Source organism: Carcharodon carcharias, chromosome 17, assembly GCF_017639515.1.
Source record: "Carcharodon carcharias isolate sCarCar2 chromosome 17, sCarCar2.pri, whole genome shotgun sequence".
Classification (NCBI taxonomy): domain Eukaryota; kingdom Metazoa; phylum Chordata; class Chondrichthyes; order Lamniformes; family Lamnidae; genus Carcharodon; species Carcharodon carcharias.
This window is the reverse complement of record NC_054483.1, coordinates 10,100,857-10,127,020: the sequence shown is the minus strand read 5'-3', so window position 1 is coordinate 10,127,020 and position 26,164 is coordinate 10,100,857. Positions and strand designations below refer to the sequence as shown.

Below are 26,164 nucleotides of genomic sequence, written 5' to 3'. Positions count from 1 at the left end.
ACCAATCAAGAACCTATCTATCTCGGTCTTAAATACACTCAATGACCTGGTCTCCACAGCCTTCTATGGCACTGAATTCCATAGATTCACCACTCTCTGGCTAAAGAAGTTTCTCCTCATCTCTGTTCTAAAAGGTCTTCCCTTTACCCTGAGGCTGTGCCCTCGGGTCCTAGTCTCTCCTGCTAATGGAAACATCTTCCCCGCGTCCACTCTATCCAGGCCTTTCAGTATTCTGTAAGTTTCATTCAGATCCTCCTTATCCTTCTAAACTCCATCGAGTATAGACCCAGAGCCCTCAAATGTTCCTCATATGTTAAGCCTTTCATTCCTGGGATCATTCTCGTGAACCTCCTCTGGACCCTCTCCAGGGCCAGAACATCCTTCCTAAGATACGGGGCCCAAAATTGCTCACAATATTCTGACCAGAGCCTTATAAAGCCTCAGCAGCACATCTCTGCTTTTATATTCTAGTCCTCTCAAAATAAATGCCAACATAGCATTTGCCTTCCTAACTACCGACTCAACCTGCAAGTTAACCTTAAGAGAATCCTGGACTAAGACTCCAGATTTCTGAATTCTCTCCCCATTTAGAAAATAGTCTATGCCTCTATTCTTCCTACCAAAGTGCATGACCTCACACTTCCCCACGTTGTATTCCACCTGCCACTTCTTTGCCCATTCTCCTAACCTGTCCAAATCCTTCTGCAGCCTCCCCACCTCCTCAATACTACCTGTCCCTCCACCTATCTTTGTATCATCTGCAAACTTAGCCAGGATGCACTCAGTTCCTTCATCTAGATCATTAATGTATAAAGTGAAAAGTTGTGGTCCCAACACTGACCCCTGCAGAACTCCACTAGTCACTGGCCGCCATCCTGAGAAGGACCCCCTTATCCCCACTCTCTGCCTCCTGCCAGACAGCCAATCTTCTATCCATGCTAGTACCTTGCCTCTAACACCATGGGCTCTTATCTTACTGAGCAGCCTCCTGTGCGGCACCTTGTCAAAGGCCTTCTGGAAGTCCAAGTAGATAACATCCATTGGCTCTCCTTTGTCTAACCTACTCGTTACCTCCTCAAAGAATTCTAACAGATTTGTCAGGCATGACCTCCCCTTGATGAAACCATGCTGACTTTGCCCGATTTTACCATGCACTTCCAAGTATTCTGAAATCTCATCCTTAATAATGGACTCTAAAATCTTACCAACTACCGAGGTCAGGCTAATCGGCCTGTAATTTCCCGTCTTTTGCCTCACTCCCTTCTTAAACAGGGGGGTTACATTACCGATTTTCCAGTCCTCTGGGACCCTCCCTGACTCCAGTGATTCCTGAAAGATCGCCACTAACGCCTCCACTATCTCTTCAGCTATCTCCTTCAGAACTCTGGCGTGTAATCCATCTGGTCCAGGTGATTTATCCACCCTCAGACCTTTCAGTTTTCCTAGCACCTTCTCCTTGGTAATGGCCACCATACTCACTTCTGCCCCCCCGACTCTCTTGAACTTTGGGGATGTCACTCGTGTCTTCCACTGTGAAGACTGACGCAAAGTACCTATTCAGTTCCTCTGCCATTTCTTTGTTCCCCACTACTACTTCTCCAGTGTCATTTTCCAGCGGCCCAATGTCCACTTTTGCCTCTCTCTTACCCTTTATATATCTAAAAAAACTCTTGCAATCTTCTTTTATATTACTGGCTAGTTTACCCTCATATTTAATCTTCTCCCTCCTTATTTCTTTTTTAGTTGTCCTCTGTTGGTCTTTGTAGGCTTCCCAATCCCCTGGATTCCCACTGCTCTTCGCCACATTGTATGCTTTCTCTTTAGCTTTTAGGCTGTCCCTGAATTCCCTTGTCAGCCATGGTTGCCTCGTCCTCCTTTTAGTATGCTTCTTCTTCCTAGGGATGAATTTTTGCTGTGTCTCCCAAATTACTCCCAGAAACTCCTGCCATTGTTGTTCCACTGTCTTTCCTGCTAGGCTCATCTCCCAGTCAATTCTGGCCAGCTCCTCCCTCATGCCTCTGTAGTTGCCTTTATTCAACTGTAATACCGTTACATCTGATTCCAGCTTTTTGACAGAATTGACAGATTTTGGGTGTTTGACATCCCATCGGTATTTTTTTCAAACTTTCTTCCTCTACTTTTCTGTTCAGTGGTTCATAGCAATTGTTTTTTTTTAGCTTCATCCCGTTGTCTACACATTTCCCAAGATGTCCCTTATATAAGGAGCCAGAGTAATCCATGCGGCACCAAACACTGGAAGCTGAAACTGGCTCCTCTTCCGGAGTTGGAAATGTGTCAATTGTGATCCTATCGTTGAGGACTGACCACTTGGCAGCCTGTGGATGGTTGATAGTGAACAAGTGCACAGACGCGTTATACCCCCCCCCACCCTCTGCGTGGTCAGCATGAACCCTCTCGTGCAGCTATGATCATCTGTGGCGTTACGTTGTGGAGGAGTCTCGTATGACTGGAGTTCAGTGGACCTCCCAATTAGTGGAGAGGCTGTAACGAAGCCTGGAGTTCTGGGAAATTCACAACCTGAGGTTGATTTATCTCGAACAGTACCACCACACCCCCACCCCTTTACTTCAGTGTCATGCAAACCCAAGCAACGAGGGTCCCTTCTGGCAAATAACTTGGCAGCAAATGTAAAGATTTGTGATGTTTGTTCAATGGTGTACCGATATCCTTCAGTTTCCATCAAGCCACAGTGTTTGACGATGCGTTATGTGGAGTCAGCACGAGGCTGAAAACCCCCGAGTTCAGTAAAGGAGGCAAACTTCATTGGCCAGAGTCCTGAGCCTGCTCCATTAAACTCTGGAAAATGTTGGAATATCCATATTGCAGGAGGAAATGACTGGGCCCCTCTGTGAGGTGCTACCGGGCCTCACAGCCTGCTGACGCTCACTGCACGTGGCCCCTTGAGTTAGATATCAGAGGGCTGCCACTCACTGTACAAATAGACCTTGGCATGAGTCAGGGTAAGAGGGCACTGCAACCCAATCAGTGAATCTCAAGCCTGCACTCGATGTAAAGGGTTCTGATAAGGTCATAAACAGCCAGAGCAAGGCTCAAGGGAGTTATTTTCTGAAGCCCAGCATTAACTGTGTGCGGGCTGGTCAGATATTGTCTGGCCTTGTTCGTTCTGTGTTTTGTGGAAAATATTTTTCAGTGTCAATGAAAAAGAAAAGATTGCATTTATATAGCACCTTTCTTGACCTCAATGTGCTTTCCAACCCAGTGAAATACTTGTGTAGTTCAGCCACCATTGTGATGTAAGGAAATATAAGGAGTTAGTATTACTGAATTCTGTACTTGCAATGGATTGTTTCATGCAACATCATTTCCAATCTCTCTAATAACTCTGCTCTGTCATATTCATTCAGAGAGATTTCTGCCATTCTGAAGCTACATTGTCTCCAATCCGTTGTTACAGCTCGTTGGCTAATTATCACTGGCAGATATTTTTCTCTGTTCTTGAAAGCCAGCGTCAATATAAAACCAGAAAGGCGCTCCCTCTTCATCCGGGTGCCGACCTTTCTCACGAACATTTACTGAAGGGAGGGCCTCTTTGGTTTCTTCTGACTTGGCAAGTCACTTTTGTGCTGTCAGCTTCGGCTCATTTGGTTAGCCTTCCCTCCATTCTCAGTCGGAAGGCTATGCATTCAAGCATGCTCAGAGCTGACTCGCGGATGTCGCCTGGGAGGGCGGGGTGCGTCCAATTGTGAGAGGTGATGAAGCAACGTCCCATCGGCTTTGCTAGAGGTATAAGAATCCCGTGGGATCATTCAGAGAAGGTCAGCGCCCAGTTGGCATTCTCCCCACAATCAGCATCAACAGCAACAGATAGTGGTTGCAGTTACCCATCTCGTCCCGGTTTGTGGGACCCTGCATTAAATGGCTGTCGGTGGAATCTAGTAAGAGGTTAGCAGTGGATGTCAATCCTGCACACGCTTCCACAGTCAATGCAGGACAGCTTGTGGACTTCAAGGTGGAAGAAATTGACTATTTGCCTCCTGGGTAGCTGAGTTCACCAGTTCTGGATTAGCACAAACTTGACAGGGCAGGGTCCTGGACAATGCTGGAATTCACCTACACTTCAGCACTGTAAAATAAGAGCCGATACAATTTATTGTACCTAGGAATGGTGTACTGCTGCACCCTCCACTTCCAGGATTAGGAAGAAGAGCTCAGTATTTACCAGGAATAGGGCAGGATATGGATCTGGGATTGCAGTTTGCAATGGCTACCAGCCCCCAGGGGGTTAACCAGTTTTCAGCACACACTGAATAATTGATCATTTGCGTTTTTAAAAATAAAGAATATTTGTTTTCGGTGGCTGGTTCCATTAAATTTTTATGCCAAAAGTAGAACATGAATCTTATTTTAATTTTCCTGAGCTATCACGAGGTGATAAAACATTAAGCATTGTCCCTGCAGAGGGTAGACAGAGTCCAGTCACTGGAAAAATATGACACTCTAGGCTTGAGAAGTTTGGACAGCATCTTTATTTCATTCAGAAGACACGAGGCCCAGAGTGCACGTGACCTTTTTTTATCGCTGGGTATCTGACGCACAACTATCCAAACAAATGACTGGGAAATCCACCCAAGTACAGTCTCTGGTTACCTGCTGTGGAATAGTCTACACTGGCACCATAATGCTGTGCTGCTGTCCTGCCCCCTTGCCAGCGAGACATTAAACAGAGGCTCAGTCTCTGCCCCCTTGGAGGACGTGAAAGATTCTATTTGGGGAAAAGCTATGGCATCCTTCCCCGTATCCTGGCCGATATTTATCCTTTGACCATCATTGCGAAAGCGGATTAATCTGGTCACTTTCTCATTCCCGTTTGTGGGAGCTTGCTGTGCACAAATTGGCTGCTGCCTTTCCTGCACTGCAACAAAAAGCACTTCAGTGACTGTAAGTCATGCCCTGAAGTCGTGGGAGGCGCTATAGAAATGCAAACCCTTTCTTTCTTTCATGTATATCAGTTTGCTAATAGGACACAATCCACTTACAGTTTGGGTGCTGTAAACAAGGGAAGAAAATTGACTTCAGGAGTACTGAAATGGAAAATAAATACAAGAAGGGTTGTGTCAGCGAGCGAGAGAGATAAGTTTCCATTTTATGAAAGCTCCCCAATAATGGGCTCTTTGACCTCCTGCAGCAACCTCTCTGTGTCCTGCGACTGGCGATCTACCTGCCTGCTGTGTAATAATTGGACAGAGAGCATGCTTTCAGCTTGGAAGGCATTGATAGGCTGGGGGAGAGAGACCAGCAGACAACCATGCTAGCTTCCCATCCTGCAACACCAAGCGGTTTGCTGTTGCAAGCTTCTCCACAGTACAGTAGATGAATCCATTCCAGCTCCCACAAGGAGGTCTGACTGGCAGGCTGCTCTGGAATTCAAAGCGAGTCACTGATTCTTTTAAAGGACAAGTACGAGGGTTTACAGTGTGAAGTATGAAGAATTCCCTATGTAGAACAAGCAGTGCTTTATGGGCAATTCAGCCCACCAATGTTTAGCTGCTATTTGATTTATTTAATGCCATAATTGGCTCTCTTCCTCTCACCTTATTAGGATGGAGGCAGCTCATGCTGTGTTTCAACACATTCATTGGCTACTGTAAGTGAAGTATAAAGGAGTGTTACATAATAATGCAGTATAGAAGTATTATATAATAATATGCTTTGACCGGATGAGGTAAGCATTAACACTGTCTTACTGCAAGTGGTTCTTGCATATAATAAAATACAGCCTCTGGGACTTGGCTGACTTAGATATGCATAAGATGGCTGCCTTGTTTGCCTACAGAGTAAGAGTGATGGAACTTCAAAGGAATTCATCCTATATAAAGCACTTTGCAATGTCCCAGGGGATGTGATAGAGTGCTTCATAAATGCAGATTCTTTCTTCTTTTACCTTCAGCTGAGCCTTGTTCACTCTGGTCGACTCTGCCATTAGAAATACCATACTTCGGATGGAAAGCTTTATACATTTCCACCTGTAGTCATCTTGATTTTTAAAGACCACGGCTGCTCAAGGTCATTGTGAGCTTTGGGGCTATCGGAGGTTTCGCTAGGTGCCACAGGTTGTGAAAGACGAGGAATGTATGAATAAAGGCTCCGATTTCATGGGAGTAATGACGGCAAAATTATCAGCGTTTCTTGTCATCCTTCCCAAGAAACTGAACTGTGCGGGTTAAATGCAGAAATCCACAAATTGCTGCCATTTGACTTGATCTTTCCCCACAGGGTGTGCATCACTGATGTACCCCTTGACTGACATCAAATAGAAATCATTGAATTGATGAGATCTCGCCCTTTTACGCTATTACTCTTGCTGTAAAAACACTTGAAAGAGTTGCACCTTTTATTGAATGAAGTGTAATTGGGTTTTGAACTGAGGACTGTTCATAATTATTGCTGAACAGACTCTCTGGCCCTGAACCAAATTTAAGCTAAATGATTAAATGACTTCTGGAACACTTGACAGCAGTACATGGTCAGAATAATTTTTCTTTCCACGGATTTACAAATCTTTCCTTGCTCTCTCCAGGAACTTTTGGATCGAGTTTGGACAGAATAGTGAGGAAAAGGGCTGCTTCCATTCTTGTGTTTGACTTCTCACACCTCCCAAAATTGCAGGTGCATCTGCTTGTCCAGGCTCAGACCTGAAGCTCCTTTGCTGCTGTTCCTGCAGCCCCTAATGAAATTATTGCACGAGGATTCACCTGCGTGGTGAGCAAGTCCATTCTCTGGGATAAGGAAGGTTAAAATTATAATCAGCAGCTGAGACGGCTGATATTTTCTTCAGTTTTCAGGTAGAATTGATATTTCACTCACATTCTGGACCACGTTCAGGAATTTGTAAATGTCACTTAGTCTGGAATTATTTGCCCAATTCCTTGCCCTGTTCTCATCTATCGACTCCGTATCCCAGTGACTCAGCTTCACCATGCCTGCCCTCATTTATACATTCCTCCAGGGTTCCCTCGACCCCCTCCATGATATTTGGGTAATCTTCAGGTACACATTACAGCTGCGTGGTCAGTTCTCCTCCCTGCCCTCTGCTGTGTAGTCTGAGGCTAGTGCTTTCTGGAACTCTCCTCTCCCATTCGAACCTATCCCTTTTCTCCCTGACTTCAAAAACACACTTGAAAAAACGGACTTCCTCCTTCATCTCTTCCTCTCCGCCTACACCATTCCTGTCCGTCATTTGCAGGGTAAAGTGCTCTCTGACATTCTCTTACCGGAGTGCTTTTGGAATGTAAGTTGTCATTGTCGTAGTGCCTTGATGTGTGTTTTCTTGGAGTCTATTTGACAGAGAGGCCAGCTGGAATTGACAGCACTAGCACAGTCCCTATTCGCCTGGATGTTGAAAGCTGAGATCTAAATTGGATCAGTATCAAAGAATGAAACACAGTAGCCCAGTCAGCGCTCATTGAAACAGCTGTCAAGGATGGGTTTTTTGCCCTGGATTGCATGGGCAATAGGGGGCAGAGGTGCTGGTTTTGAGAGTCAAAAGCGAGGCTCCAACAGATTGTTTTTTTTTGGGGGTGGGGGGGGAAGGTTGCCGATGCAGTGGGAGAAACATCCTTGTTTGATGTTGCAGTGTTTGATGTTCAGTTCCTCATCAAAGCATTGACACTTGCCGGTTGGGGGGAATTAATGGTATTGCTTTAGTGTTGCAGTTACGTTATCTTTGGCCGCTTCTTTCTACTCTGCTTATCGGGCCGAATGTTTGTGCTTATCAAGGTGAGAGGCTTCAATACTGCTGGCTGCATCTCTAGGCATTACAGGGTTCCCAGCAGCATGCATTCCCAGGTCGGGCACAGAACAGCTTACAGATACTAGAACCAACTTTCTGGTACTTAACCCGAACAATCTGCCTCAGTATTGCAGAGGGATTACCTGTTCTGGCATTATAACATTTTCCCCTTTCCCACACCAGTCTCTCTTGAGCGATTGGAGCAATTTAGAATGAGTAGTGGCATTCCTATATATATATATATATATATATATATAATTATATTAATAATAATATAATAATAAGTGGCATTCCCACCCTGTCCGAGCCAGTATTTCTGTGTCATGGAATGTTTTAAGTTGTGCGTCCATGCCTACTTGGAAATAGATTAAGACAAACCTGAATTTATTTTGTGTAGCACTGTCACTGCAGTATAAAGGGTTAATAGCTGATATACATCATCAGATCACATGTCACTGGAGCTCAGAGAGAGATAGTTCTGGAAAGAGCCTCATGCTTACCTATCCCTGTATGTCATTATATATAGTTATAAATGTTTGAAAACTCCTGAGGCCTTGTTTCCAGTGGTCTATGTTAAACACACCCTGGGACTGTTTATGATGATACTGTTTTGTGGTTCATCTAACCTGTACTGGGATGGTTTCCCTCTACTCATGAGTAACTCAGGCCTGACTTACCTAACACTATATACATGATAGGGAACTAGGTAAGTACACCTCTCCTGCGTACAGACTATTCCATCTGCTCCACCGAGTCTCTAGCACATGACTGCTGATGTCACTGTTACATCATGATACACATCACCATCTCATTACCAGAACTATTAACCCATTATGTCGCAGATACTTCACCCACAATTAACGGGGAGAGCAGATTTTTGTTCCCTCCTTTTGGAATGGATTTGAACCCAGCTCTACTGCATGGTGAAGATTAATATTCAAACTCTCTGCAACATGCATTCCATCTCCCATTCTTTGTACAGCAACACAGTTTGCAAATCTTTCATCCTCCATCTCCATTGCATTCCAGCTCTGAAATGTGTGGCAGCTCAACAGCATCAGGGGGTCTCTATAATTGCTCTAAGTCACTTCTGCCTGTTAAGGCATTCATGCTGATTGGCTGGAATGTCCCATTGGCTGGAATGCGAGGCAATCAACGAGCAGGAAAGTTTCCAATCAGCAATCAGCAAATTTCAGAAAACCAGCCCATTGGACCATTCCAGTTGATCCAAACTCAGCAAATCCACTGTCAGCAGCAGCCACGAGACAAATAACCCAAACCCATTTTCCGCACCATATTCACAGAGACATTTCCCCTTGCTTCCGTTCCCTGTGCCGTTTCGGACTGGCTTTGGAATGTTGATTGGGATTTCTAGTTTCTGTGGATAAAGTCTGTATGAGAGTATTGGATTGTGGAAGACCGAGGCTTTGCTTCACTCCCAGAATCTTAGAACCTGGGTCACATGAGAATCAGGCAGACATTCAGCAAACAACGGGCTAAATCTTCTGGTCTCCGGATTGTCCGAGACCAGCCTCACGACCAAAACTGCACGTCGGGACCCTGTGGGAGTCCTGCCTTGGGGAGCTAAGTGGAACCTGCCTGGGAAGTTTCAACTTCGGTTGGAGAATTCCCCTGCTTTCAGGGCGCGCCGTGAATGTCCCCCGCTTGAGTCTGACATTTGGGGCAGTTCTCCTGTACCTGAATAGGAGATGTTAGACAGAAAGAACCGACTCTAACATTGGGTAACTGATGACTAACACCACCCTGCCCCACCCAAATCAACCCACTGACTACCCCCCTGATTACCCAGTTACCCTCCCAAACTGACTACCCCCCTTACAAGCCCAACTATCCTCATGATCACTCGACTGACCCAACCTAACTATCCCCCAACCACAACACCCCCCAACTACCCCCCTGACCCCCCCTACTGTCCTCTGATTGGCCAAGTACCCCTGTAACCATCCGACTGCCCTTCCTAATGCAGCCCGACTACCACCCCCCCCCCCCACAACCTGACCCAACTACCTCCCCGACCCAACATTACTGCCCCCAACCCCCAGAGTGTCATCCAAACCCAACCTGAAGACCTCCCCCCAACCACCTGACTCCCCAACTGGCAACACCAACCCCCCCCTACCCCCCGCTTCACCCAAACTCACCCAACTACCCCTGACCACCAACCTCACCTATCCACCCATTCACTCAACTGCTCATCAACATTCACACTGGACTGTTCAACTTAGTGTGTGGCAGCTAGTGCTATAAAAAGCAGGCATGTCCTGTCTCCACCGCCCACCCCCTATCCCGCCAACTGTATTCCACTCCAGCGGAGTTCCCTGAGGGAGGCTGTGCTGTGCTGTGCTGTGGGTTTCTTGGAAGCTAGGCTAAAAGCACCTTGAAGTAACGTGCAGCAGCATCGAATCAGGAGAATGTTTGAGCGCACTGGGAACCCAATGATCATTGCCGCTGCTCGGGGGGATCTGGGCCAGGAATTGCGCGGAGAAAAGTACATCAAAAATAAATTCTTTTCAATGCTGGAGGCAGTTGAAGCCATTCAGCACCATGCTGGGCTTTGGGATATCTGGGGTCAACGGGTGGTGACCTGATCACCTGAGAGCCGGAGTGTGTTTTGGTGAGATTGACTTGTGCCTTTCCTTCATTGGACTCGGAACTGTACGCTGAGTTTGTCAAATCAGAGATTGTTCATTCGAGAAGGAATTTTCCCTGGACCCTGTGACTGTGGGAATGATAAATAAATAGAGGTGACTTGATTGAAACCTTTAAGATCCTGAGGGGTCTTGACAGGGGGGATGTGGAGAGGTTGTTTCCCCTTGTGGGAGAACCTAGAACTAGGGGGTCACTATTTAATAATTAGGGGTTGACCATTTAAGACAGGGAGGAGAAGAATTTTTTTCTCCAAGGGTAGTGAGTCTTGGGAATGCTTTTCCTCAAAAGGCAGTGAAAGCAGAGACTTTGAATGTTCTCAAGGCAAAGGTGGGTAGATTCTTGATAAACAAGGGGGTGGAAGGTTATCCAGGGTAGCTGGGTGGTTACAATCAGATCAGCCATGGTCTCATTGAATGTCGGAGCAGGCTCAAGGGGCCTATTCCTGCTCCTAACTCTTATGTTCATAAGTAGCATGTGTTCGAGTAGCATTTGGATAGGGGGCAGTGGGTGTGAAGTCCAAACCACAGTAAATGATGACTGGGCCAAGATGCTGTTTGTTGAAGGCTTGACAGCGGGCGAGTTCCACCAATCAACACTTGAACAAAATCTGCAAATGCAACATGGAGAAGCAAGTGGGACAAATAACGTATTTCATCATGATAGAAATAAATACAAAACCTAAACCCTTCAAGAAATCTTTCAAGCCCATCAGGTATGACTGGGAGTGAGAAAGAAAGGTATTTGCATCTCGAGCAAGGATTATGAAGCTAACTGCATTACAAATATTTAATGAGTATTGTATTTTTCAGGATCATTGAAGTATGTAATATTTTTACTGGTGCTGTATGTTGCTTCTGTAAATCACTTGGGTTCCAGTGATGAACAAGCTGCTGTGTAAGGAAGAGTAGTCAGGTCTGGGATCGTCTGTAAGTGTTGTCACTGGAGGTCTACTGGGAATTTGACAAATGATTGCCTCAGTCGGGTATTCAGAGTTTTCTGCAGGATTCATTGATGATTTATGCCTTTCACGGGTAGCATGCAGCTGAAGACTGTGTTCTGAACTCCATGGAACAAAATAGAAATGGACAGTGCTGTTGCTGGATCAGCTCAGAACTGAGTAAAAATACACGATCCCCATACAGAAAGGTTGTGAAATACGAACTCAGATCAGACAGATTTAGAGATCGGAAGTTTGCTGTCATCACTTGGAATATTAGCTAGGTATTTATCCTTTTTTAAATGCCTCCGCACCTCCTTAAATACTAGTGTTGGGAGGTTAACATAAGTGTGAACAGACAATCATAATGTGTGTTACTTCAGGGAACATCCTAATGTGTTTTGAAGAGTGTGGTTTATGAGAACCATAAACTGTATTTGTTCAATCAGAGATGGTGCATTTGGGAAGTGATTTGGTGCAGACATTGTTGGGACGGGATTTATGGACACTCTGTTGGGAAGGGATTAGGTACGGACACTCTGTTGGGAAGGGATTTGGAATGGACACTGTTGGGAAGGGAATTGGTACGGACACTCTGTTGGGAAGGGATTAGGTACGGACACTCTGTTGGGAAGAGATTAAGTACAGACACTCTGTTGGGAAGGGATTTGGTACGGACACTCTGTTGGGGAGGGATTTGGTACGGACACTCTGTTAGGAAGAGATTTGGTATGGACACACTGTTGGGGTGGGATTTGGTATGGACACTTTGTTGGGAAGAGATTAAGTACGGACACTCTGTTGGGGAGGGATTTGGTACGGACACTCTGTTGGGGTGGGATTTGGTATGGACACTCTGTTGGGGTGGGATTTGGTACGGACACTCTATTGGGAAGGGATTAGGTACGGACACTCTGTTGGGGTAGGATTTGGTACGGACACTCTGTTAGGAAGAGATTTGGTATGGACACTCTGTTGGGAAGGGATTTGGTACGGACAGTCTGTTGGGAAGGGATTTGGTATGGACACACTGTTGGGGTGGTATTTGGTATGGACACTCTGTTGGGAAGGGATTTGGTATGGACACACTGTTGGGAAGGGATTTGGTATGGACACTCTGTTGGGAAGGGATTTGGTATGGACACTCTGTTGGGAAGAGATTAAGTACGGACACTCTGTTGGGAAGGGATTAGGTACGGACAGTCTGTTGGGAAGGGATTAGGTACGGACACTCTGTTGGGGAGGGATTTGGTATGGACAGTCTGTTGGGAAGGGATTTGGTACGGACACTCTATTGGGAAGGGATTTGGTACGGACACTCTGTTGGGGTGAGATTTGGTACGGACAGTCTGATGGGAAGGGATTTGGTATGGACACTCTGTTGGGAAGGGATTTGGTGTGGACACTCTGTTAGGAAGAGATTTGGTATGGACACTCTGTTGGGGTGGGATTAGGTACGGACACTTTGTTGGGAAGGGATTTGGTATGGACAGTCTGTTGGGAAGGGATTTGGTACAGACAGTCTGTTGGAAAGGGATTTGGTACGGACAGTCTGTTGGGAAGGGATTTGGTATGGACACTCTGTTGGGAAGGGATTTGGTACGGACACTCTGTTGGGAAGAGATTTGGTATGGACACACTGTTGGGGTGGGATTTGGTACGGACACTCTGTTGGGAAGGGATTTGGTACGGACACTCTGTTGGGAAGGGATTTGGTATGGACACTCTGTTGGGAAGGGATTTGGTACGGACAGTCTGTTGGGAAGGGATTTGGTATGGACACTCTGTTGGGAAGGGATTTGGTATGGACACTCTGTTGGGAAGGGATTTGGTACGGACAGTCTGTTGGGAAGGGATTTGGTATGGACACTCTGTTGGGAAGGGATTTGGTATGGACACTCTGTTGGGAAGGGATTTGGTACGGACAGTCTGTTGGGAAGGGATTTGGTATGGACACTCTGTTGGGTTGGGATTAGGTACGGACACTCTTGGGGTGGAATTTGGTACGGACACTCTGTTGGGTTGGGATTAGGTACAGACACTCTTGGGGTGGAATTTGGTATGGACACTCTGTTGGGTTGGGATTAGGTACAGACACTCTTGGGGTGGGATTTGGTACAGACACTCTATTGGGAAGGGATTTGGTACGGACACTCTGTTGGGAAGAGATTAAGTACGGACACTCTGTGGGGAAGGGATTTGGTACAGACACTCTATTGGGAAGGGAATTGATGTGAACACTCTGTGGGGAAGGGATTTGGTACGGACACTCTGTGGGGAAGAGATTAAGTACGGACACTCTGTTGGGGCAGTATTTGGTACGGACAGTCTGTTGGGAAGGGAATTGATGTGAACACTCTGTGGGGAAGGGATTTGGTACGGACACTCTGTGGGGAAGGGATTTAGTACGGACAGTCTGTTGGGAAGGGAATTTGTATGGACACTTTGTTGGGAATGGAATCAGCATGTGCAGTGTCAGGATGTTCATTATGGTCATCCCACTGGAGCAGGAAGTATAAAGGAAGTGTTTGTATTCTTGAGTGTGTGTTCGATGTTCACAATACCACGTCAATAAAGGCCACCCTCCACTCTAAATGGTTTTAAATCTTCTCTTCTGGTGGAGTTAAAGTAACACCATTCACACTCTAGATGCAGCCATCTCGCTCGTTGTTTTATTTTCTAACATATATTTTAACTATTAGCCTCTGCTGTGTACCTGCATTAGCTCCAGACTCTGATCTGGATGATACAGCTTTCACTTACCTTGGTTCTGCCCTTTGTAACTCCTTCCAAAAGACACCTCCTCTACCTCTCTCTTTGCTCAAAACCCATCTCTAAACTCATCTTAACTGTTACACAGACTCTCCCCACTCTTCCAATCTTCACCTGTGAAGCATTTCAGGATGTTCCTTCTGTGTTAAATGTCCGGTGTAAATACAAGCTCCTATTTAGTGACAGTAGGATCATATTATCACTGGAAAAGCAGCAGCTGGTGCAGCACGGTGATGCTTTTACCTTATGCATCATTTGTGCTTTGGCACCAATTCTAACACACACACTGACTACCTTAAGCAGATTATAATTGTGAAGGAACAGTTGAGACCTGTCAGTGAGTCGAAGGCTGCATTCTGGGATGTGTGATTCATAGAATGACCATGGAATCTTGTACTTCACTCTCTGCTTCCAAGATCTTCTGAATCTCTCAGATACACCACGACCCCTATTTCACTGAGAGTTATGCAGCCAGCTCCATTTGCTGACTTGGACATTTGATTTTCCAAGTGTTCACAATGGAATGCACCAGCAACATGCTCAGCCCAAAGAAGGTTAGCAAAAGTAAATGAGTTGAAAATCCCCGAGAAGCTTAAATGGCCAATAACCAATGAAGCCCCAAGACCTGGACAATACTTATTCCAGAGGGAGCGAGAGACACAGGAGGCATTCACAATTATTGTGAGGGGATCAGTAGATGTTCCTGAAAGTTAAGAATTGGTTGATGTAACTCCTATGTTCAAAAAGAACCACCAGCCTGAAACTGGAAACATGTTAGCCTCGTTTCCCTTCCCTCTGACCTGATGGGTTTGATAATCAGGAATAATCCTGAAGATTATCCATACATTGATAAACTGGTTAACAACAGTCAATGTGGATTCAGGATGGGAATATCCTGCCTGAACGACCTTTCTCTGAGGAAATGACAACACAGCCACACCACAGAAACTTTGTGACATGAGTTCCAACCAAGTTTCAAATGGTAGACTATTAATTACGCAGAAAGCTGCGAGGATTCGAGATAAATCCTGGGAATGGATGAGAAACTGGCAGAAGAATACGAAATAAGAAGCATTGGGAAGAGCCAGAGCAGGTGAAGCGATTTCTGAATAGGGGACCCAGGACTTGGCCTTGGAATCACTACTGTTTTCAAGTTACATAAATGGCCAGATTCCGAACTCCAAATCCAAATGGTCAAATTGACAGATGGCACCAAACCGGGGAGGGCAATGGAAATAGAAGAGGTAGCTTACAAATTTCAACCAGAGTTGGACAAGATCTATAAACAGACAGAACAATGGCAGAACAATGTAAAATATTGCATACAGGAAGAAAAGTGAGTGACATAGGTGCTCCATGAGTGGTGCTGATGTCACTGGAGACAAAGTTGAAGGGAATCTAGAAGATTCTGTGGAGCCAACGCTAAATATCACTAACCAATGACAGAGCAGCAATCTCTGGGATATTGAAGAGCATTTTCAATAGAATATCAGTCAGAAAGGCTATTCAAACTTCATCTTCCTCTGACTAAACAGTATATAGAGCAATGAGTCCAGTTTTGGTCACCAAGAATCAGGAGGGATGGTCACACACAGGGGATGGTGAAGAGAAGAGGCAGGAACCTAATTGTAGTATCAGAGGGTGGGGGAATGGGTCAAGTCTTGGAGAGATTTGGGGGTGTTTTGCTTGGATATAAGGCACCTGAGGTGACCTGATCGAGATATACAAAATTGTTAAGGAAAGGAAAATAATAAATTGATACTTGAGATTAAATTGCAGGGGGAGAATTTAGTGACAATAATTCAGACTTTTTAAAGGACATTTTAGAGCAGATGCCAGGAAACAATTTTTTTGCATAATTTGTACAATAAGGCAGTGTCCATTAACTGTCAGGGTTCCAGCATCTCATCAATACCATAACGTGGTTGATATTGAACTGTGCAGAAATCCTGGTGCAATTATTGGTCCTGGATCAGCACGTGTTAATTATCGGTTCACTAACTGCTCATCTGAGACCCACAACACATGCTTGGAAATGACTCCGTTGTACAGGTGCAGTGAAGGGTTTGTTCTTGGTGCCTGTGATCTCAGCGCTGATCAGGCCAGTGGTTGCAGTGCGTTCAGTCGGGTAGACACTCAGTATTGACGTTGAAAACAAATTATTTCTTGGGATGATTTAGAGCAGCGTTTTTGGGGTTTGTTGTAAGTGTTGCGAGCACAGCACATTTTTTTGACGAAGAGGGTCATTCTTTCAATGGGACATACTATGGTGCATTTCACAGTTGAGGCCTGGCTATCTTCCCTGGTTTGGTGTTGGTCGTGGACCATTTCAGCTGGTGAACCACTGGCTGTACACAGAGATTGGTCAATACCTGTGGAAGGTGTGCAGACATTATCATGGGATGTTACACTGCATCAAGTCATTGTCTGATCAGACATTAATATAGCTAACAGGAGTGTACAGCTTGGGATGAGAGAGAGAGATGCACCTTAGCCTGATCTTTGAACAGTGAAGTAGTTGAACGCCTTGCCCCTCCAGAGGGTAGCATTTGACTCAAAAGACATTGCTGATAAAGCAGTGGTTCTTTGAAAGAGTGTATTGGTTTTTGTTAACTCCTTGTTGGCGTTGTATGCGATTGGGTTATCTCCAAGTTTGTCAATGTTAACCTTTCAGTGATTTCTGCGAATGCAATGGGAGAGACCCCAGAGCTGCTGTAGGCTTGTGTGACTCAGACAGTACTGACACTGTAGTGCTTCCAGCATATGATGTCTATATATAGGGCAGAGAGAATAGAAATAGCCCTCAGCCCACATATTCACGTAGTTGGGATTCCTTCCTGACACAGGGATAGATAGCAGCTCTTTCTCTCAGAAACCAGACTGTTTATCTGCTATCCAGTCCTGGATGAGCAATAATTTCCCCCAATTAAATATTGGGACGATTGAAGCCTTTGTTTTTGATACCTGCTCCAAACTCTGTTCCCGAGCTACTGACTCCGTCCTTCTCCCTGGCAACAGTCTGGGATTAATCTTGGTGTCACATTTGATCCTGAGATGAGATTCCCACCTCATATTCAGGGCGTCGTTAAGATTGAAGTGGAACCAGTCCCTGCAACCAGGAGGAGAGGCCTCATGGACTACAAGCAAGTCCCCTCCAAATGAGACCTAGATGCTCTCAGAGCTCCCAGAATCAAGTCTTGGTGGACTGCTCGGCACTGCACCAATCAACAGCGTTCAGTCTACGTCTGAGCCTGGTGACGTTAGATGCACGTATGAAGGAATCAAGAAAGCAGGAGCCCCAACAGTAACCAAATCAGCCCGCTTGAAGGCAAAGACAGGGATGATCATCACCGAACCGAGCAAGCAGATGGAAGGGTGGATGGGGCACTATCTCCAACCCTACCCAGCGGAGAAGCCTGTCACTGTAGAAGTGCCATTCCAGGCTTTACTATCACGGAGGAGCTGGACAGCGGGCCCACCATAATAGAGCTCAAGAAGGCCACTGCCCATCTCGCCAGCGAGAAAGCCCCAGGAAATGATGGCATTTCCATCTGAAATCATTGCAAGTGGAAAACCAGCACTCCTGCAGCATCTCCACGAGCTTCTGTGTCTCTGCTGGAAGGAAAGATTTGTGCCTCAAGACATGGCTGATGCAAACATGGTCCCCTTGTACAAAAGCAAAGGGGTTGGCAATGACTGTAACAATTCCTGATGAACCTCCTTGTTAAGCATCATGGGGAAGGGCCTTGCTCCTGTTGCTCTGACCAGATTGCCGAGTCTCCGTGCAGCTCCAGAGCTGGCCGATCCACAGTGGACATGACTCTCTCACTTCGGCAGTTTACAGGAGAGGTGCCTCGAACAGTGCAGACCGCTCCCATCGTCTTCATAGACCTCACCAAGGCCTTTGACCTTGTCAGCAGGGTTGGGCTTTTTGAAAGTGTTGTGAAAAATAGGCTGCCTGCCTGGACATGTCATTTCTTCTCTCCATGAGAACATGCACAATTTTTGTCAGTTAACGTGGAGCATTGTCGGAAGCTTTGAAAATCAGAAGTTGAGTAAAGCAGCGTTATGTCTCTTTGCCAACTCTCTTTGGTATATTTTTCTCTATGCTGCTATTGTATACTTTGGGCGACTCAAATGAGGGTGTCTACCTGCCATGCCACAGCCAATGGCAAGCTGTTCAACTTGGCAAGATTGTCCCAAGGCCAAAGTGCTTAATGTCCTAGTTTGTGAGTTGCTTTTTGCTGTTGACACAGCGCTGGCATACAATACTGAAGTTCACTTGCAATAGCTTGTAGACCAGTTCTCCCAGGCCTGCAAGAAGTTTGGACTGACCATCAGCATCAGGAAGACCAAAGTTATAGACCAGGGTGCAGAGACTCCACCATCCGTGAACATTGACAGCCTCACTCTGGAGGCCCTTGACAGCTTCACATACCGAGGATCAACATTTACCAGCAGCCTGTCCCTTGATGCCGAAATCAGTATGAGGATTGCCAAGGCTGCAGCTGTCAAGTCAAAGTTGACCAGCAAACTAATGAAAACACAAAGCTCTGTGTATGCTAAGCTGGTGTTCTCTACTCCCTCTTTTACACTGGCGAGATATGGACAACTTATATAAGTCAAGAAAAGCACCTGACCAGCTTCCATCTCCACTGCCCCAAATGAACATTGGGCATCTCCTGGTAGGGCATCTCCTGGCAGGACAGAGTGTGGAAGATGGAAGTACAGCAGCTTGCAGGGATCCCCAGCATGTTTGCCCACAGGTCAGCGGTGACTCGGTTGGCTGGGTCATGTGAGCTGAATGGATGACGGCCACATCGTCAAAGTCATGCACCATGGCAACCTTCGGCAGGAGACCCAGAAGATCGCCCACGTCTGCGATACAAAGATATCTGCAAGTGAGACTTCAAGTTGATGGGGATCGTGCATGGGGGTACTTGCTGCTGACTGGAGTGCCTGGGGATAAGCAAGTCAGAAAGGATGTGAAAAAGGCAGAAGACAAAAGAAATGACCAGATGACAGAAAAGAGAACCTGCTGGAGGGGAAAAAAAAGCATGAGTCGATCTTGGGCCACACTGTCTACCTGTGCCAGAACTCCCAAATCGGTCTCTGAGCCACAATGGACAATGTTCAATGCAGAAGTGACATTTACCCCGGACACAGTTCATTGTCTCCTAAGACAGGCAGATGCCATCAACATTTAAATCTGAGATGAGCTCCTGACCTCGTGTTTGCACCATCATTGGGACTGCCTACTTCCATCTCTGTAACATTGCCCTGTCTCAGCTCATCGGCTGCTAAAACCCTCACCCATGCCTTTGTTACCCCTGGACTCGACTATTCAAATGCACCCCTGGCTGGTCTCCCACATTCTACCCTCCATAAACGCGAGGTCATCCAAAACTTTGCAACCTGTGTCTCAACTCACACAAAGCCCTGTTCTGTATCACCCTGTGCTCACTGACCGATGATGTCTTAATTGTAAAACTCTCATCCTTGTTGTCAAATCCCTCCCCATGGCCTCTCCCCTCCCTACCCCTACAATATCCTTCAACCCCACAACCCTCCGAGATATCTGCGCCCCTCTAACTCTGGCCTCTTGTGCATCCTCAATTATAACATTGCTCCACTACTGGTGGCTGTGCCTGGGCCTCGAGCTGTGGAATTGCTGACCATGGGCAGCCTGGTGAGCAGGCTGGAGGTCATCAGGCTAGGAGACTGCTTTGCAAGTCCAAAGCCCATGAGGTTGTTTGGGTGCATTGGGAGATTGCGAGATTGTGGGAGGCCATGAGATTGGCATGGGATGGTTCCTGATCACCTGGGCATCCAGATTGTCAGGTGGGGGTGGTGGGAGTTCCTGGCTGCGGGGGAAGGGTTCAGTGGTGGTCTGTGGGTTGCTGATTGTGGGGGTGGAGTCCAGTAATGGTCGGTTGGGGGTGGGGGAAGCAGATGGTAGCTGGTGGGGAAGGGACAGTTCATGCAGATTTACTGGACAGCTTATTGGGCTGTGGGAAAGGACTTATGCTCCGGCCTGGCCCACAAGCGGTGCTATAAAGGCACTTGCCTCATGGATTCAGCACCTCCTTTCAGCTGCCGAGTCTGTTGGAGCCAGGGAAACCCAGTCACCTGTGGTTAAAAATAGGACACCTGCTCGTATGAAGATGTGCAGCTTCAACACATCATGTCAATGGCTAACACGTTTCCAGTGATTGGATTGCTTGCCAGCCCCTCATTCCACCCACATTAAATCTGGGAATGGGCGGATTTGATTCCTGTTTCTGACGTCATGCCTCTGATATGACCCCAAGATTCAGCCCTGCACCCCAGAATCTGAAAGGAGACAAGGGTTCGCTGCTGGTCAGTGTGAATGCGTGAACAGGGAGTAGTGCGAAGAAGCTTCTCACTAACCCAGCAAGGAACTGTGGGGAAAGAGAGGAAGTTGTCACTGACTGTAAGACCCAATGTGATGATCTTACACAATGCCTCTGCATCAGCTTGTACGTGCTTCATAGAGCAGGTGTATTGTGCTAATGATCTGTGCTGCTGACACAGTCTGCTCCTGTTACTCATTCAAGTATGCTGAACAATTGGATCACCGGCATTTTATGAATGGAGTTTGACAGCGGGGCATTGACTACACGCATTAACCATGCTCCAGCTCAACTTCACAGACAGTCGCTTGTCCGACTCGACTTGAGATATTGGCTGCTGAGCATCCCAGCCTGCAGCATTTAATGCAAAAAACACACATAACCTTTCCTTTCAGCTGAGAAACCCAGGTTAGGAACCAAGGCCCATTGCTTAGGGCGAGTTTGCCGGAGAAGACTTGGTAAATCAAAAAGTATTGTAAGTGTGACAGAAGAAGGATTGTTGGTGGTGGGAGGGGGAGGAATGAGAGGGTAAAGGGTTGCTTGTGACCACTACAGGACATTGGGACATACAAGGAAGCGTTAGAAAGACTCTCCTGAATGTGGAGTAAGGATTATCTACCAGTAAGATATCAGTGGGTAGCTGGATCTTAAGTTCTGATGATGGCATTAAGATGGGACCAAACGTTTGATGTTTTTGGAAGCTCAAGCTTGACATAGAGTACGACATTCAAAGCCGATACCCTATTGCAATTCATTCTTTATCCTATTCCAAATCTTTGTTTCCGAGTGTCTTAAAATCTGCGGGACTCCCAATCTGCCTTCCCTTGCACATCCAGCAGGTTTTAAAAACACAAACATGGCTTCATGCAACCCTTTCCTTCTCTAAGTGTCGATGCACATTGGCGTCCTTCAATCAGACGGTTGAGATGTTCATGGTTATGGAGCTTTGGGAGAGGATTGTCGGGGTCAATGAGTTTTGGGCAGCTGCTTGTCCACATCCATATAACTGTTGCAACCAGACAAAACTGTGTACGTACAAGGTATCCCACTCTGGGTGTACCTTTGCACCAACTGAGTGGCAGGTTCTGCAGCTCCAGTATAAGCGAGGATTAGCAGATTTATGAGTAAGGTTTTTTATTCTTCTGTTTCCACTTAGGCAGACACAGCGACCAGTTTCCTCAGGACTGCACGATCTGGGAACTTGGACAAACTACTCGACTACTTGAAGAATGGGGCTGAGATCAACACGTGTAACCAGGTCAGTGCATTGTGTTCATGCCTTTTTACCCAATCATGTGGCTCAAAGCAAAGCAGGAGGCTTGGGCCTCTTGTGTTTCAGACCTTGACAGTGACGTTTAGAAGAACGAGGGATGATCTTATTGAAACATATAAGACTTGATAGGGCAGGTAGCAGGAGGATGTTTCCACTGGTGGAGGAGACTCGAACTAGGGGACACAGTTTAAAAATAGGAGGTCTCCCTTTTAAGACAGAGATGAGGAGAATTTTTTCTCCGAGGGTGGTTTCTCTGTGGAGTCCTTGGTCCCAGAGAGCAGTGGAGACTGGGTCACTGAATTTATTCAAGGCTGAGTTAGACAGAATTTTAACAGGCAAGGGAGTCAAGGGTTATGGGGGGGCAGACAGGAGAGTGGAGCTGAGACCACAACCAGCCATGATCTTACTGAATGGCAGAGCAGGCTCGAAGGGCCGAATGGCTTACTCTTGCTCCTAAATCCTATGTTCCTGTGATGGTTTAATGTAGACCCAACGGTTTTGAAATGTCAATCATTCTTCACCAAGGCTACAGGCCAAGTGCTGGAAAATGGGGTTAGAGTAGATAGGTGCTTGATGGCTGGCGTGGACACGATGAGCTGAAGGGCCTCTTTCTGTGCTGTAAAACTCTATGACTCTATCCTTCCCCATGTTTCTCCCTGCTGCAGATGGATCAAGGTGATTCCGTTAGCTTTGCCCTGATTTCATTGTCCTGCATTTCATTTTTGTTAATAATGGGTGCAGGGGAGATACTTTCCATGATCTACTCAACAGGCGATTGTGTCAAACAACAGATGATAAATAAGAAGACGGGATATGTTGAAACAAATGACATTATTAAACATAGTGGGGCTTCTGAGAAGGAGAAAAACAGTAAAGATTGGAAATGGGTGGTACTGGGATGAACTGGAGTTCCATTTTAAGGTGTACAAGACCTGTTCGGACCAGCACCAGCTTTTTCCCAAGTTCTACTGGATTTTCCTTCTGGGTTGATTTGACTTCTGGGTGACCAACTGGGAAATAGTCCTGAGCTGTTACCAGGAAAGTAAATTTAAGCCTTTCCCAGGCTGATTCTTTTCTCTTCCATTGTCTGTAGACCGGCCCAAGCCTATAGAGTACACCCTCCATTGAGGGACTCTTTACGACATAGGAGCCCAGTTTCTGTTTTATAAAGGGCCAAGTCCCCAAAACTGGTGGACATGGTGAACCTGGCAGTCGGTCCCTTTTACCATGGCACTGGCCAATTCATGATGGTAAAGCAGCCGATTCCATTTGGAAGCCGCTCCTGCCCCATTAGCATCAGTTCACAAGAGCTGCCCGGCGTTCCAGCCTTGTGGGTTGAGAAATCTCGATGCTGGTTTTGCTCATCCAGTGACAGACGTGCGTAACTCCCCTGCTCCCTCAGATTGTGAATCATCCCGATTCCCCCAGGCTCCGACATTGGTCTGATTCAAAATAGCAAGAGCTGAGCTGCAAGATTAACAAGAGGTCAGCATCATGAACCTCTTCACGCTCTTTCATTTCTGAATCATTGCTCTGGACAGTTGTTCCTTGAGCCAATTGCCATTTCTATTCCAAAAGAGTTATTTTGTTCTCAAATCACGTCAGAAGAGAGGCAGTGGCACAGTGGTATTGTCACTGGATGAGTAATCCAGGGTCCCTGGGTTCAAACCCTACGATAAAACATCTGGAATTAGAAGTTTAATGATGACGGTAAAACCACTGTTGATTGTTGTAAAAACCCGTCTGGTTCACCATTGTCCTTTAGGGGAGGAAATCTGATCTGGCCTACATGTGACTTCAGAATTAAATGCCCTCTGAAATCACCTTCTCAAGGGCAATTAGGGATGGGCAATAAATGCTGGCCCAGCCAGCGATGCCCACATCCCATGAATGAATAAAAAGACCCAGAATGGATATACTAATCTATGAGGTGCTTGGTGAAGCCCTGACATCAGGCAGCTATGTCCTAGGTAGTCTCAGCTGCAGACAGGGAGAGATTCCCTGTAACCCACTCTGTACACACTGTAAGTAAGCTAGTTTTTAGGTAAATACCCTGATACGCCTACAGTTCTTCCTTGTTAGAATCCTTAGCGCATTCTACCATGCTGTTGGCTAGATAGTGCCCACTCTCAGTCTAACAGGAGGTTTACTGTCTGTTAACTAAAGCCTCAGGCTGTTGCAGAAAGCAAAGGGTAGCCCCTGAAAGTGTGTCCGTGTGGAGTGCACTTCAAAAAGTTTCGGACATTACTGGGAAATGGGTGGAAATCCCATCTGAGTGCAGACCGGTCAACTGCAGCCTCAAAGACTAAAAAAAATTTCAAGTTTAAACAGTCAGATCTTAACTCAAAGCCTCAGGGCCCTCCGAAAGAATCCCGAAGGACACCCCTGCTTCTCTCGTTCTCTGGACTTTTCTATGTAAAACAGCTTTACTTGGCTGTCAGAGATGTGGAAGTGTATTGCAGAGACCTGACCATGTGAGGGAGCAGTATCATTGTTTAGTGCTGTGAAGCGATGGGCTGCTTCAGGCAGCCCAGACTCTGCCCTGTCCTCCTCCACGTCCCTCTCGCGGGGATCGTCAAGCATGCACAAGGACCCGTTGCAAAAGTCACACAAACTCTGCCAGAGCCCAGCGCTTCCCCCCCCCACCCTGTGTCAAGAGGCGATGCAAGTATTTAGTTTCCGTTCTCCGCTGGGTTTGCCTGTCTCATCTGGAGCGGAACGAGATGCACTGCAACGAACAGGAGCGGTGAGGGCAAGAGCAAATCCACCGAGCTGTTAAACGACACCACCGGAGAGTAAGGACAGGATTGGGCTCCAATCTGACTCTCCAACCTTGCTCAAAGATCCCGTCCATGCTCATTCTCTACTCTGGACAGGCAGGTTCAGGATATCAGTCACCTGGGTGTTTATGGGCCGAGTCGGCCCAGATTTGCACTAGGTCCGGTAGCGGGCGTAAGAGAAGTTGTTTTATGGCAGGTTTTCGCCCCCCCCCACCCCCCCACCTTCCCGCTTCATTGTTACCTTGCCGCTTCCTGACTCCGGGCCGCCACGTTTAAGCTTCTCGATGCTCGCGGCCCAGGACCGCTCCGGTGAAGACATGGCCTCAAAAGCCAAGAAGACCTCAGACCCCACCTCCCCCCCCCCACCCATCCACCGATTCAGTGACACATCGCTGGGACCCCTTCTGGACACCCTGGAGACCAGCTGTGATGTCCTCTATGCCCACTCTGGCTGCAGGAGGCCCATCAGTCTCACCACTCCAGCGTGTGAGGCGTGGGCAGAGGTGGTCAGTGCCAACGCTGCACGTGATGTTGGCCATCCAGTGCGCAAAGCAGATGAATGATCTTATCTCTGCTGCCAGGGTAAGGCAACCATCTGATCACTCTCAACTCGCCCCTCACAAGCCCATCGCACATTCCCTGGCATCTCACTCACTGCCAGCTCTAGGGACATCGCCTCTCACTCTCTCTACACACACACACACACACCCCCTCACCTCTCCATCCAGCCTCACCTCATCTGGAGACTGCCTCCTCAGCCCTCACTATCTTGAGGCCCCCACCCACACCCTGAGATACCACCCCCCCCCACCCTTCCTCAAACAAGCTGTAGCCCTGCTGCTATTGAAAAGCCACCCCCTGCCTTATGGCTGTTCTGGTAGCAGAGACCTGCCCGTGAGGTGTCTAAAAGAGACGCGGTGGAACCTGCGAAGGCTGGCGCCAATGACCACCGGCGCCACCCGAAACGAGGTGGGCAGACGAACCCTGAATGAAAAGCAGCTCGCCAGGCGCACGTGACTTGTGTACAGTTGTGAACCCCGTCGGTGTGTACTCACGCCAACGTGCCTGGATGATCCAGCGTAGGTGGAGGGGGGGAGGGGGAAATGATTCCAGTGAGCAGGGCTTATAACGAGGTGCTAAAATATTAAAATTAGGTTCCCGACATGCGGGCGGTGGGAAAGGTGGCCCCGCCATTGACGCGTGGAGCGGACAATCGCAAACTGGTTTCACCATGGCGCCAAACCGGTGTTTGGCCTTCGTGCCGTGTTGTCTCTCCTGTCCACCGTGATCCAATGGGACCGGACGATTCTGACCTGTGTCTTCTAGAGCGGAGGAAGGACAAGAATCCACAGAAAACTGGCCAAAAAACCAAAGTATCTTAATGTCGTTATGATTCCTCTCTAACTGATATTTAAGTAAGAGACACTGTCTTGAAGAGCAAACAGAAGCTACATTGAGCCAAGACAGCAGCCTTCAGTGCCAAGAATCTAATAGCTTTTATTCTGAAATTGATTTCAGATTTACAATTGCCTCCAAAGGTTTATTTTTCTGTGGCTGCTGCCTGCTTTCACATACTGATCACAGCGG

The 26,164-nt window shown here is 46.9% G+C and overlaps 1 protein-coding gene across 7 annotated transcripts in view; it reads left to right on the top strand.

Annotated features, from left to right (window-relative positions):
• Nucleotides 1–26,164, top strand: part of LOC121289965 (ankyrin-1-like) — a 248,871-nt gene that overhangs the window by 39,495 nt on the left and 183,212 nt on the right. For all 7 annotated transcript variants that reach the window (XM_041209988.1, XM_041209986.1, XM_041209983.1 and 4 more), the window contains exon 2: nucleotides 21,681–21,782. In XM_041209988.1, the coding sequence (XP_041065922.1) occupies nucleotides 21,681–21,782 (102 nt within the window). The remainder of the gene's footprint in view (nucleotides 1–21,680; nucleotides 21,783–26,164) is intronic.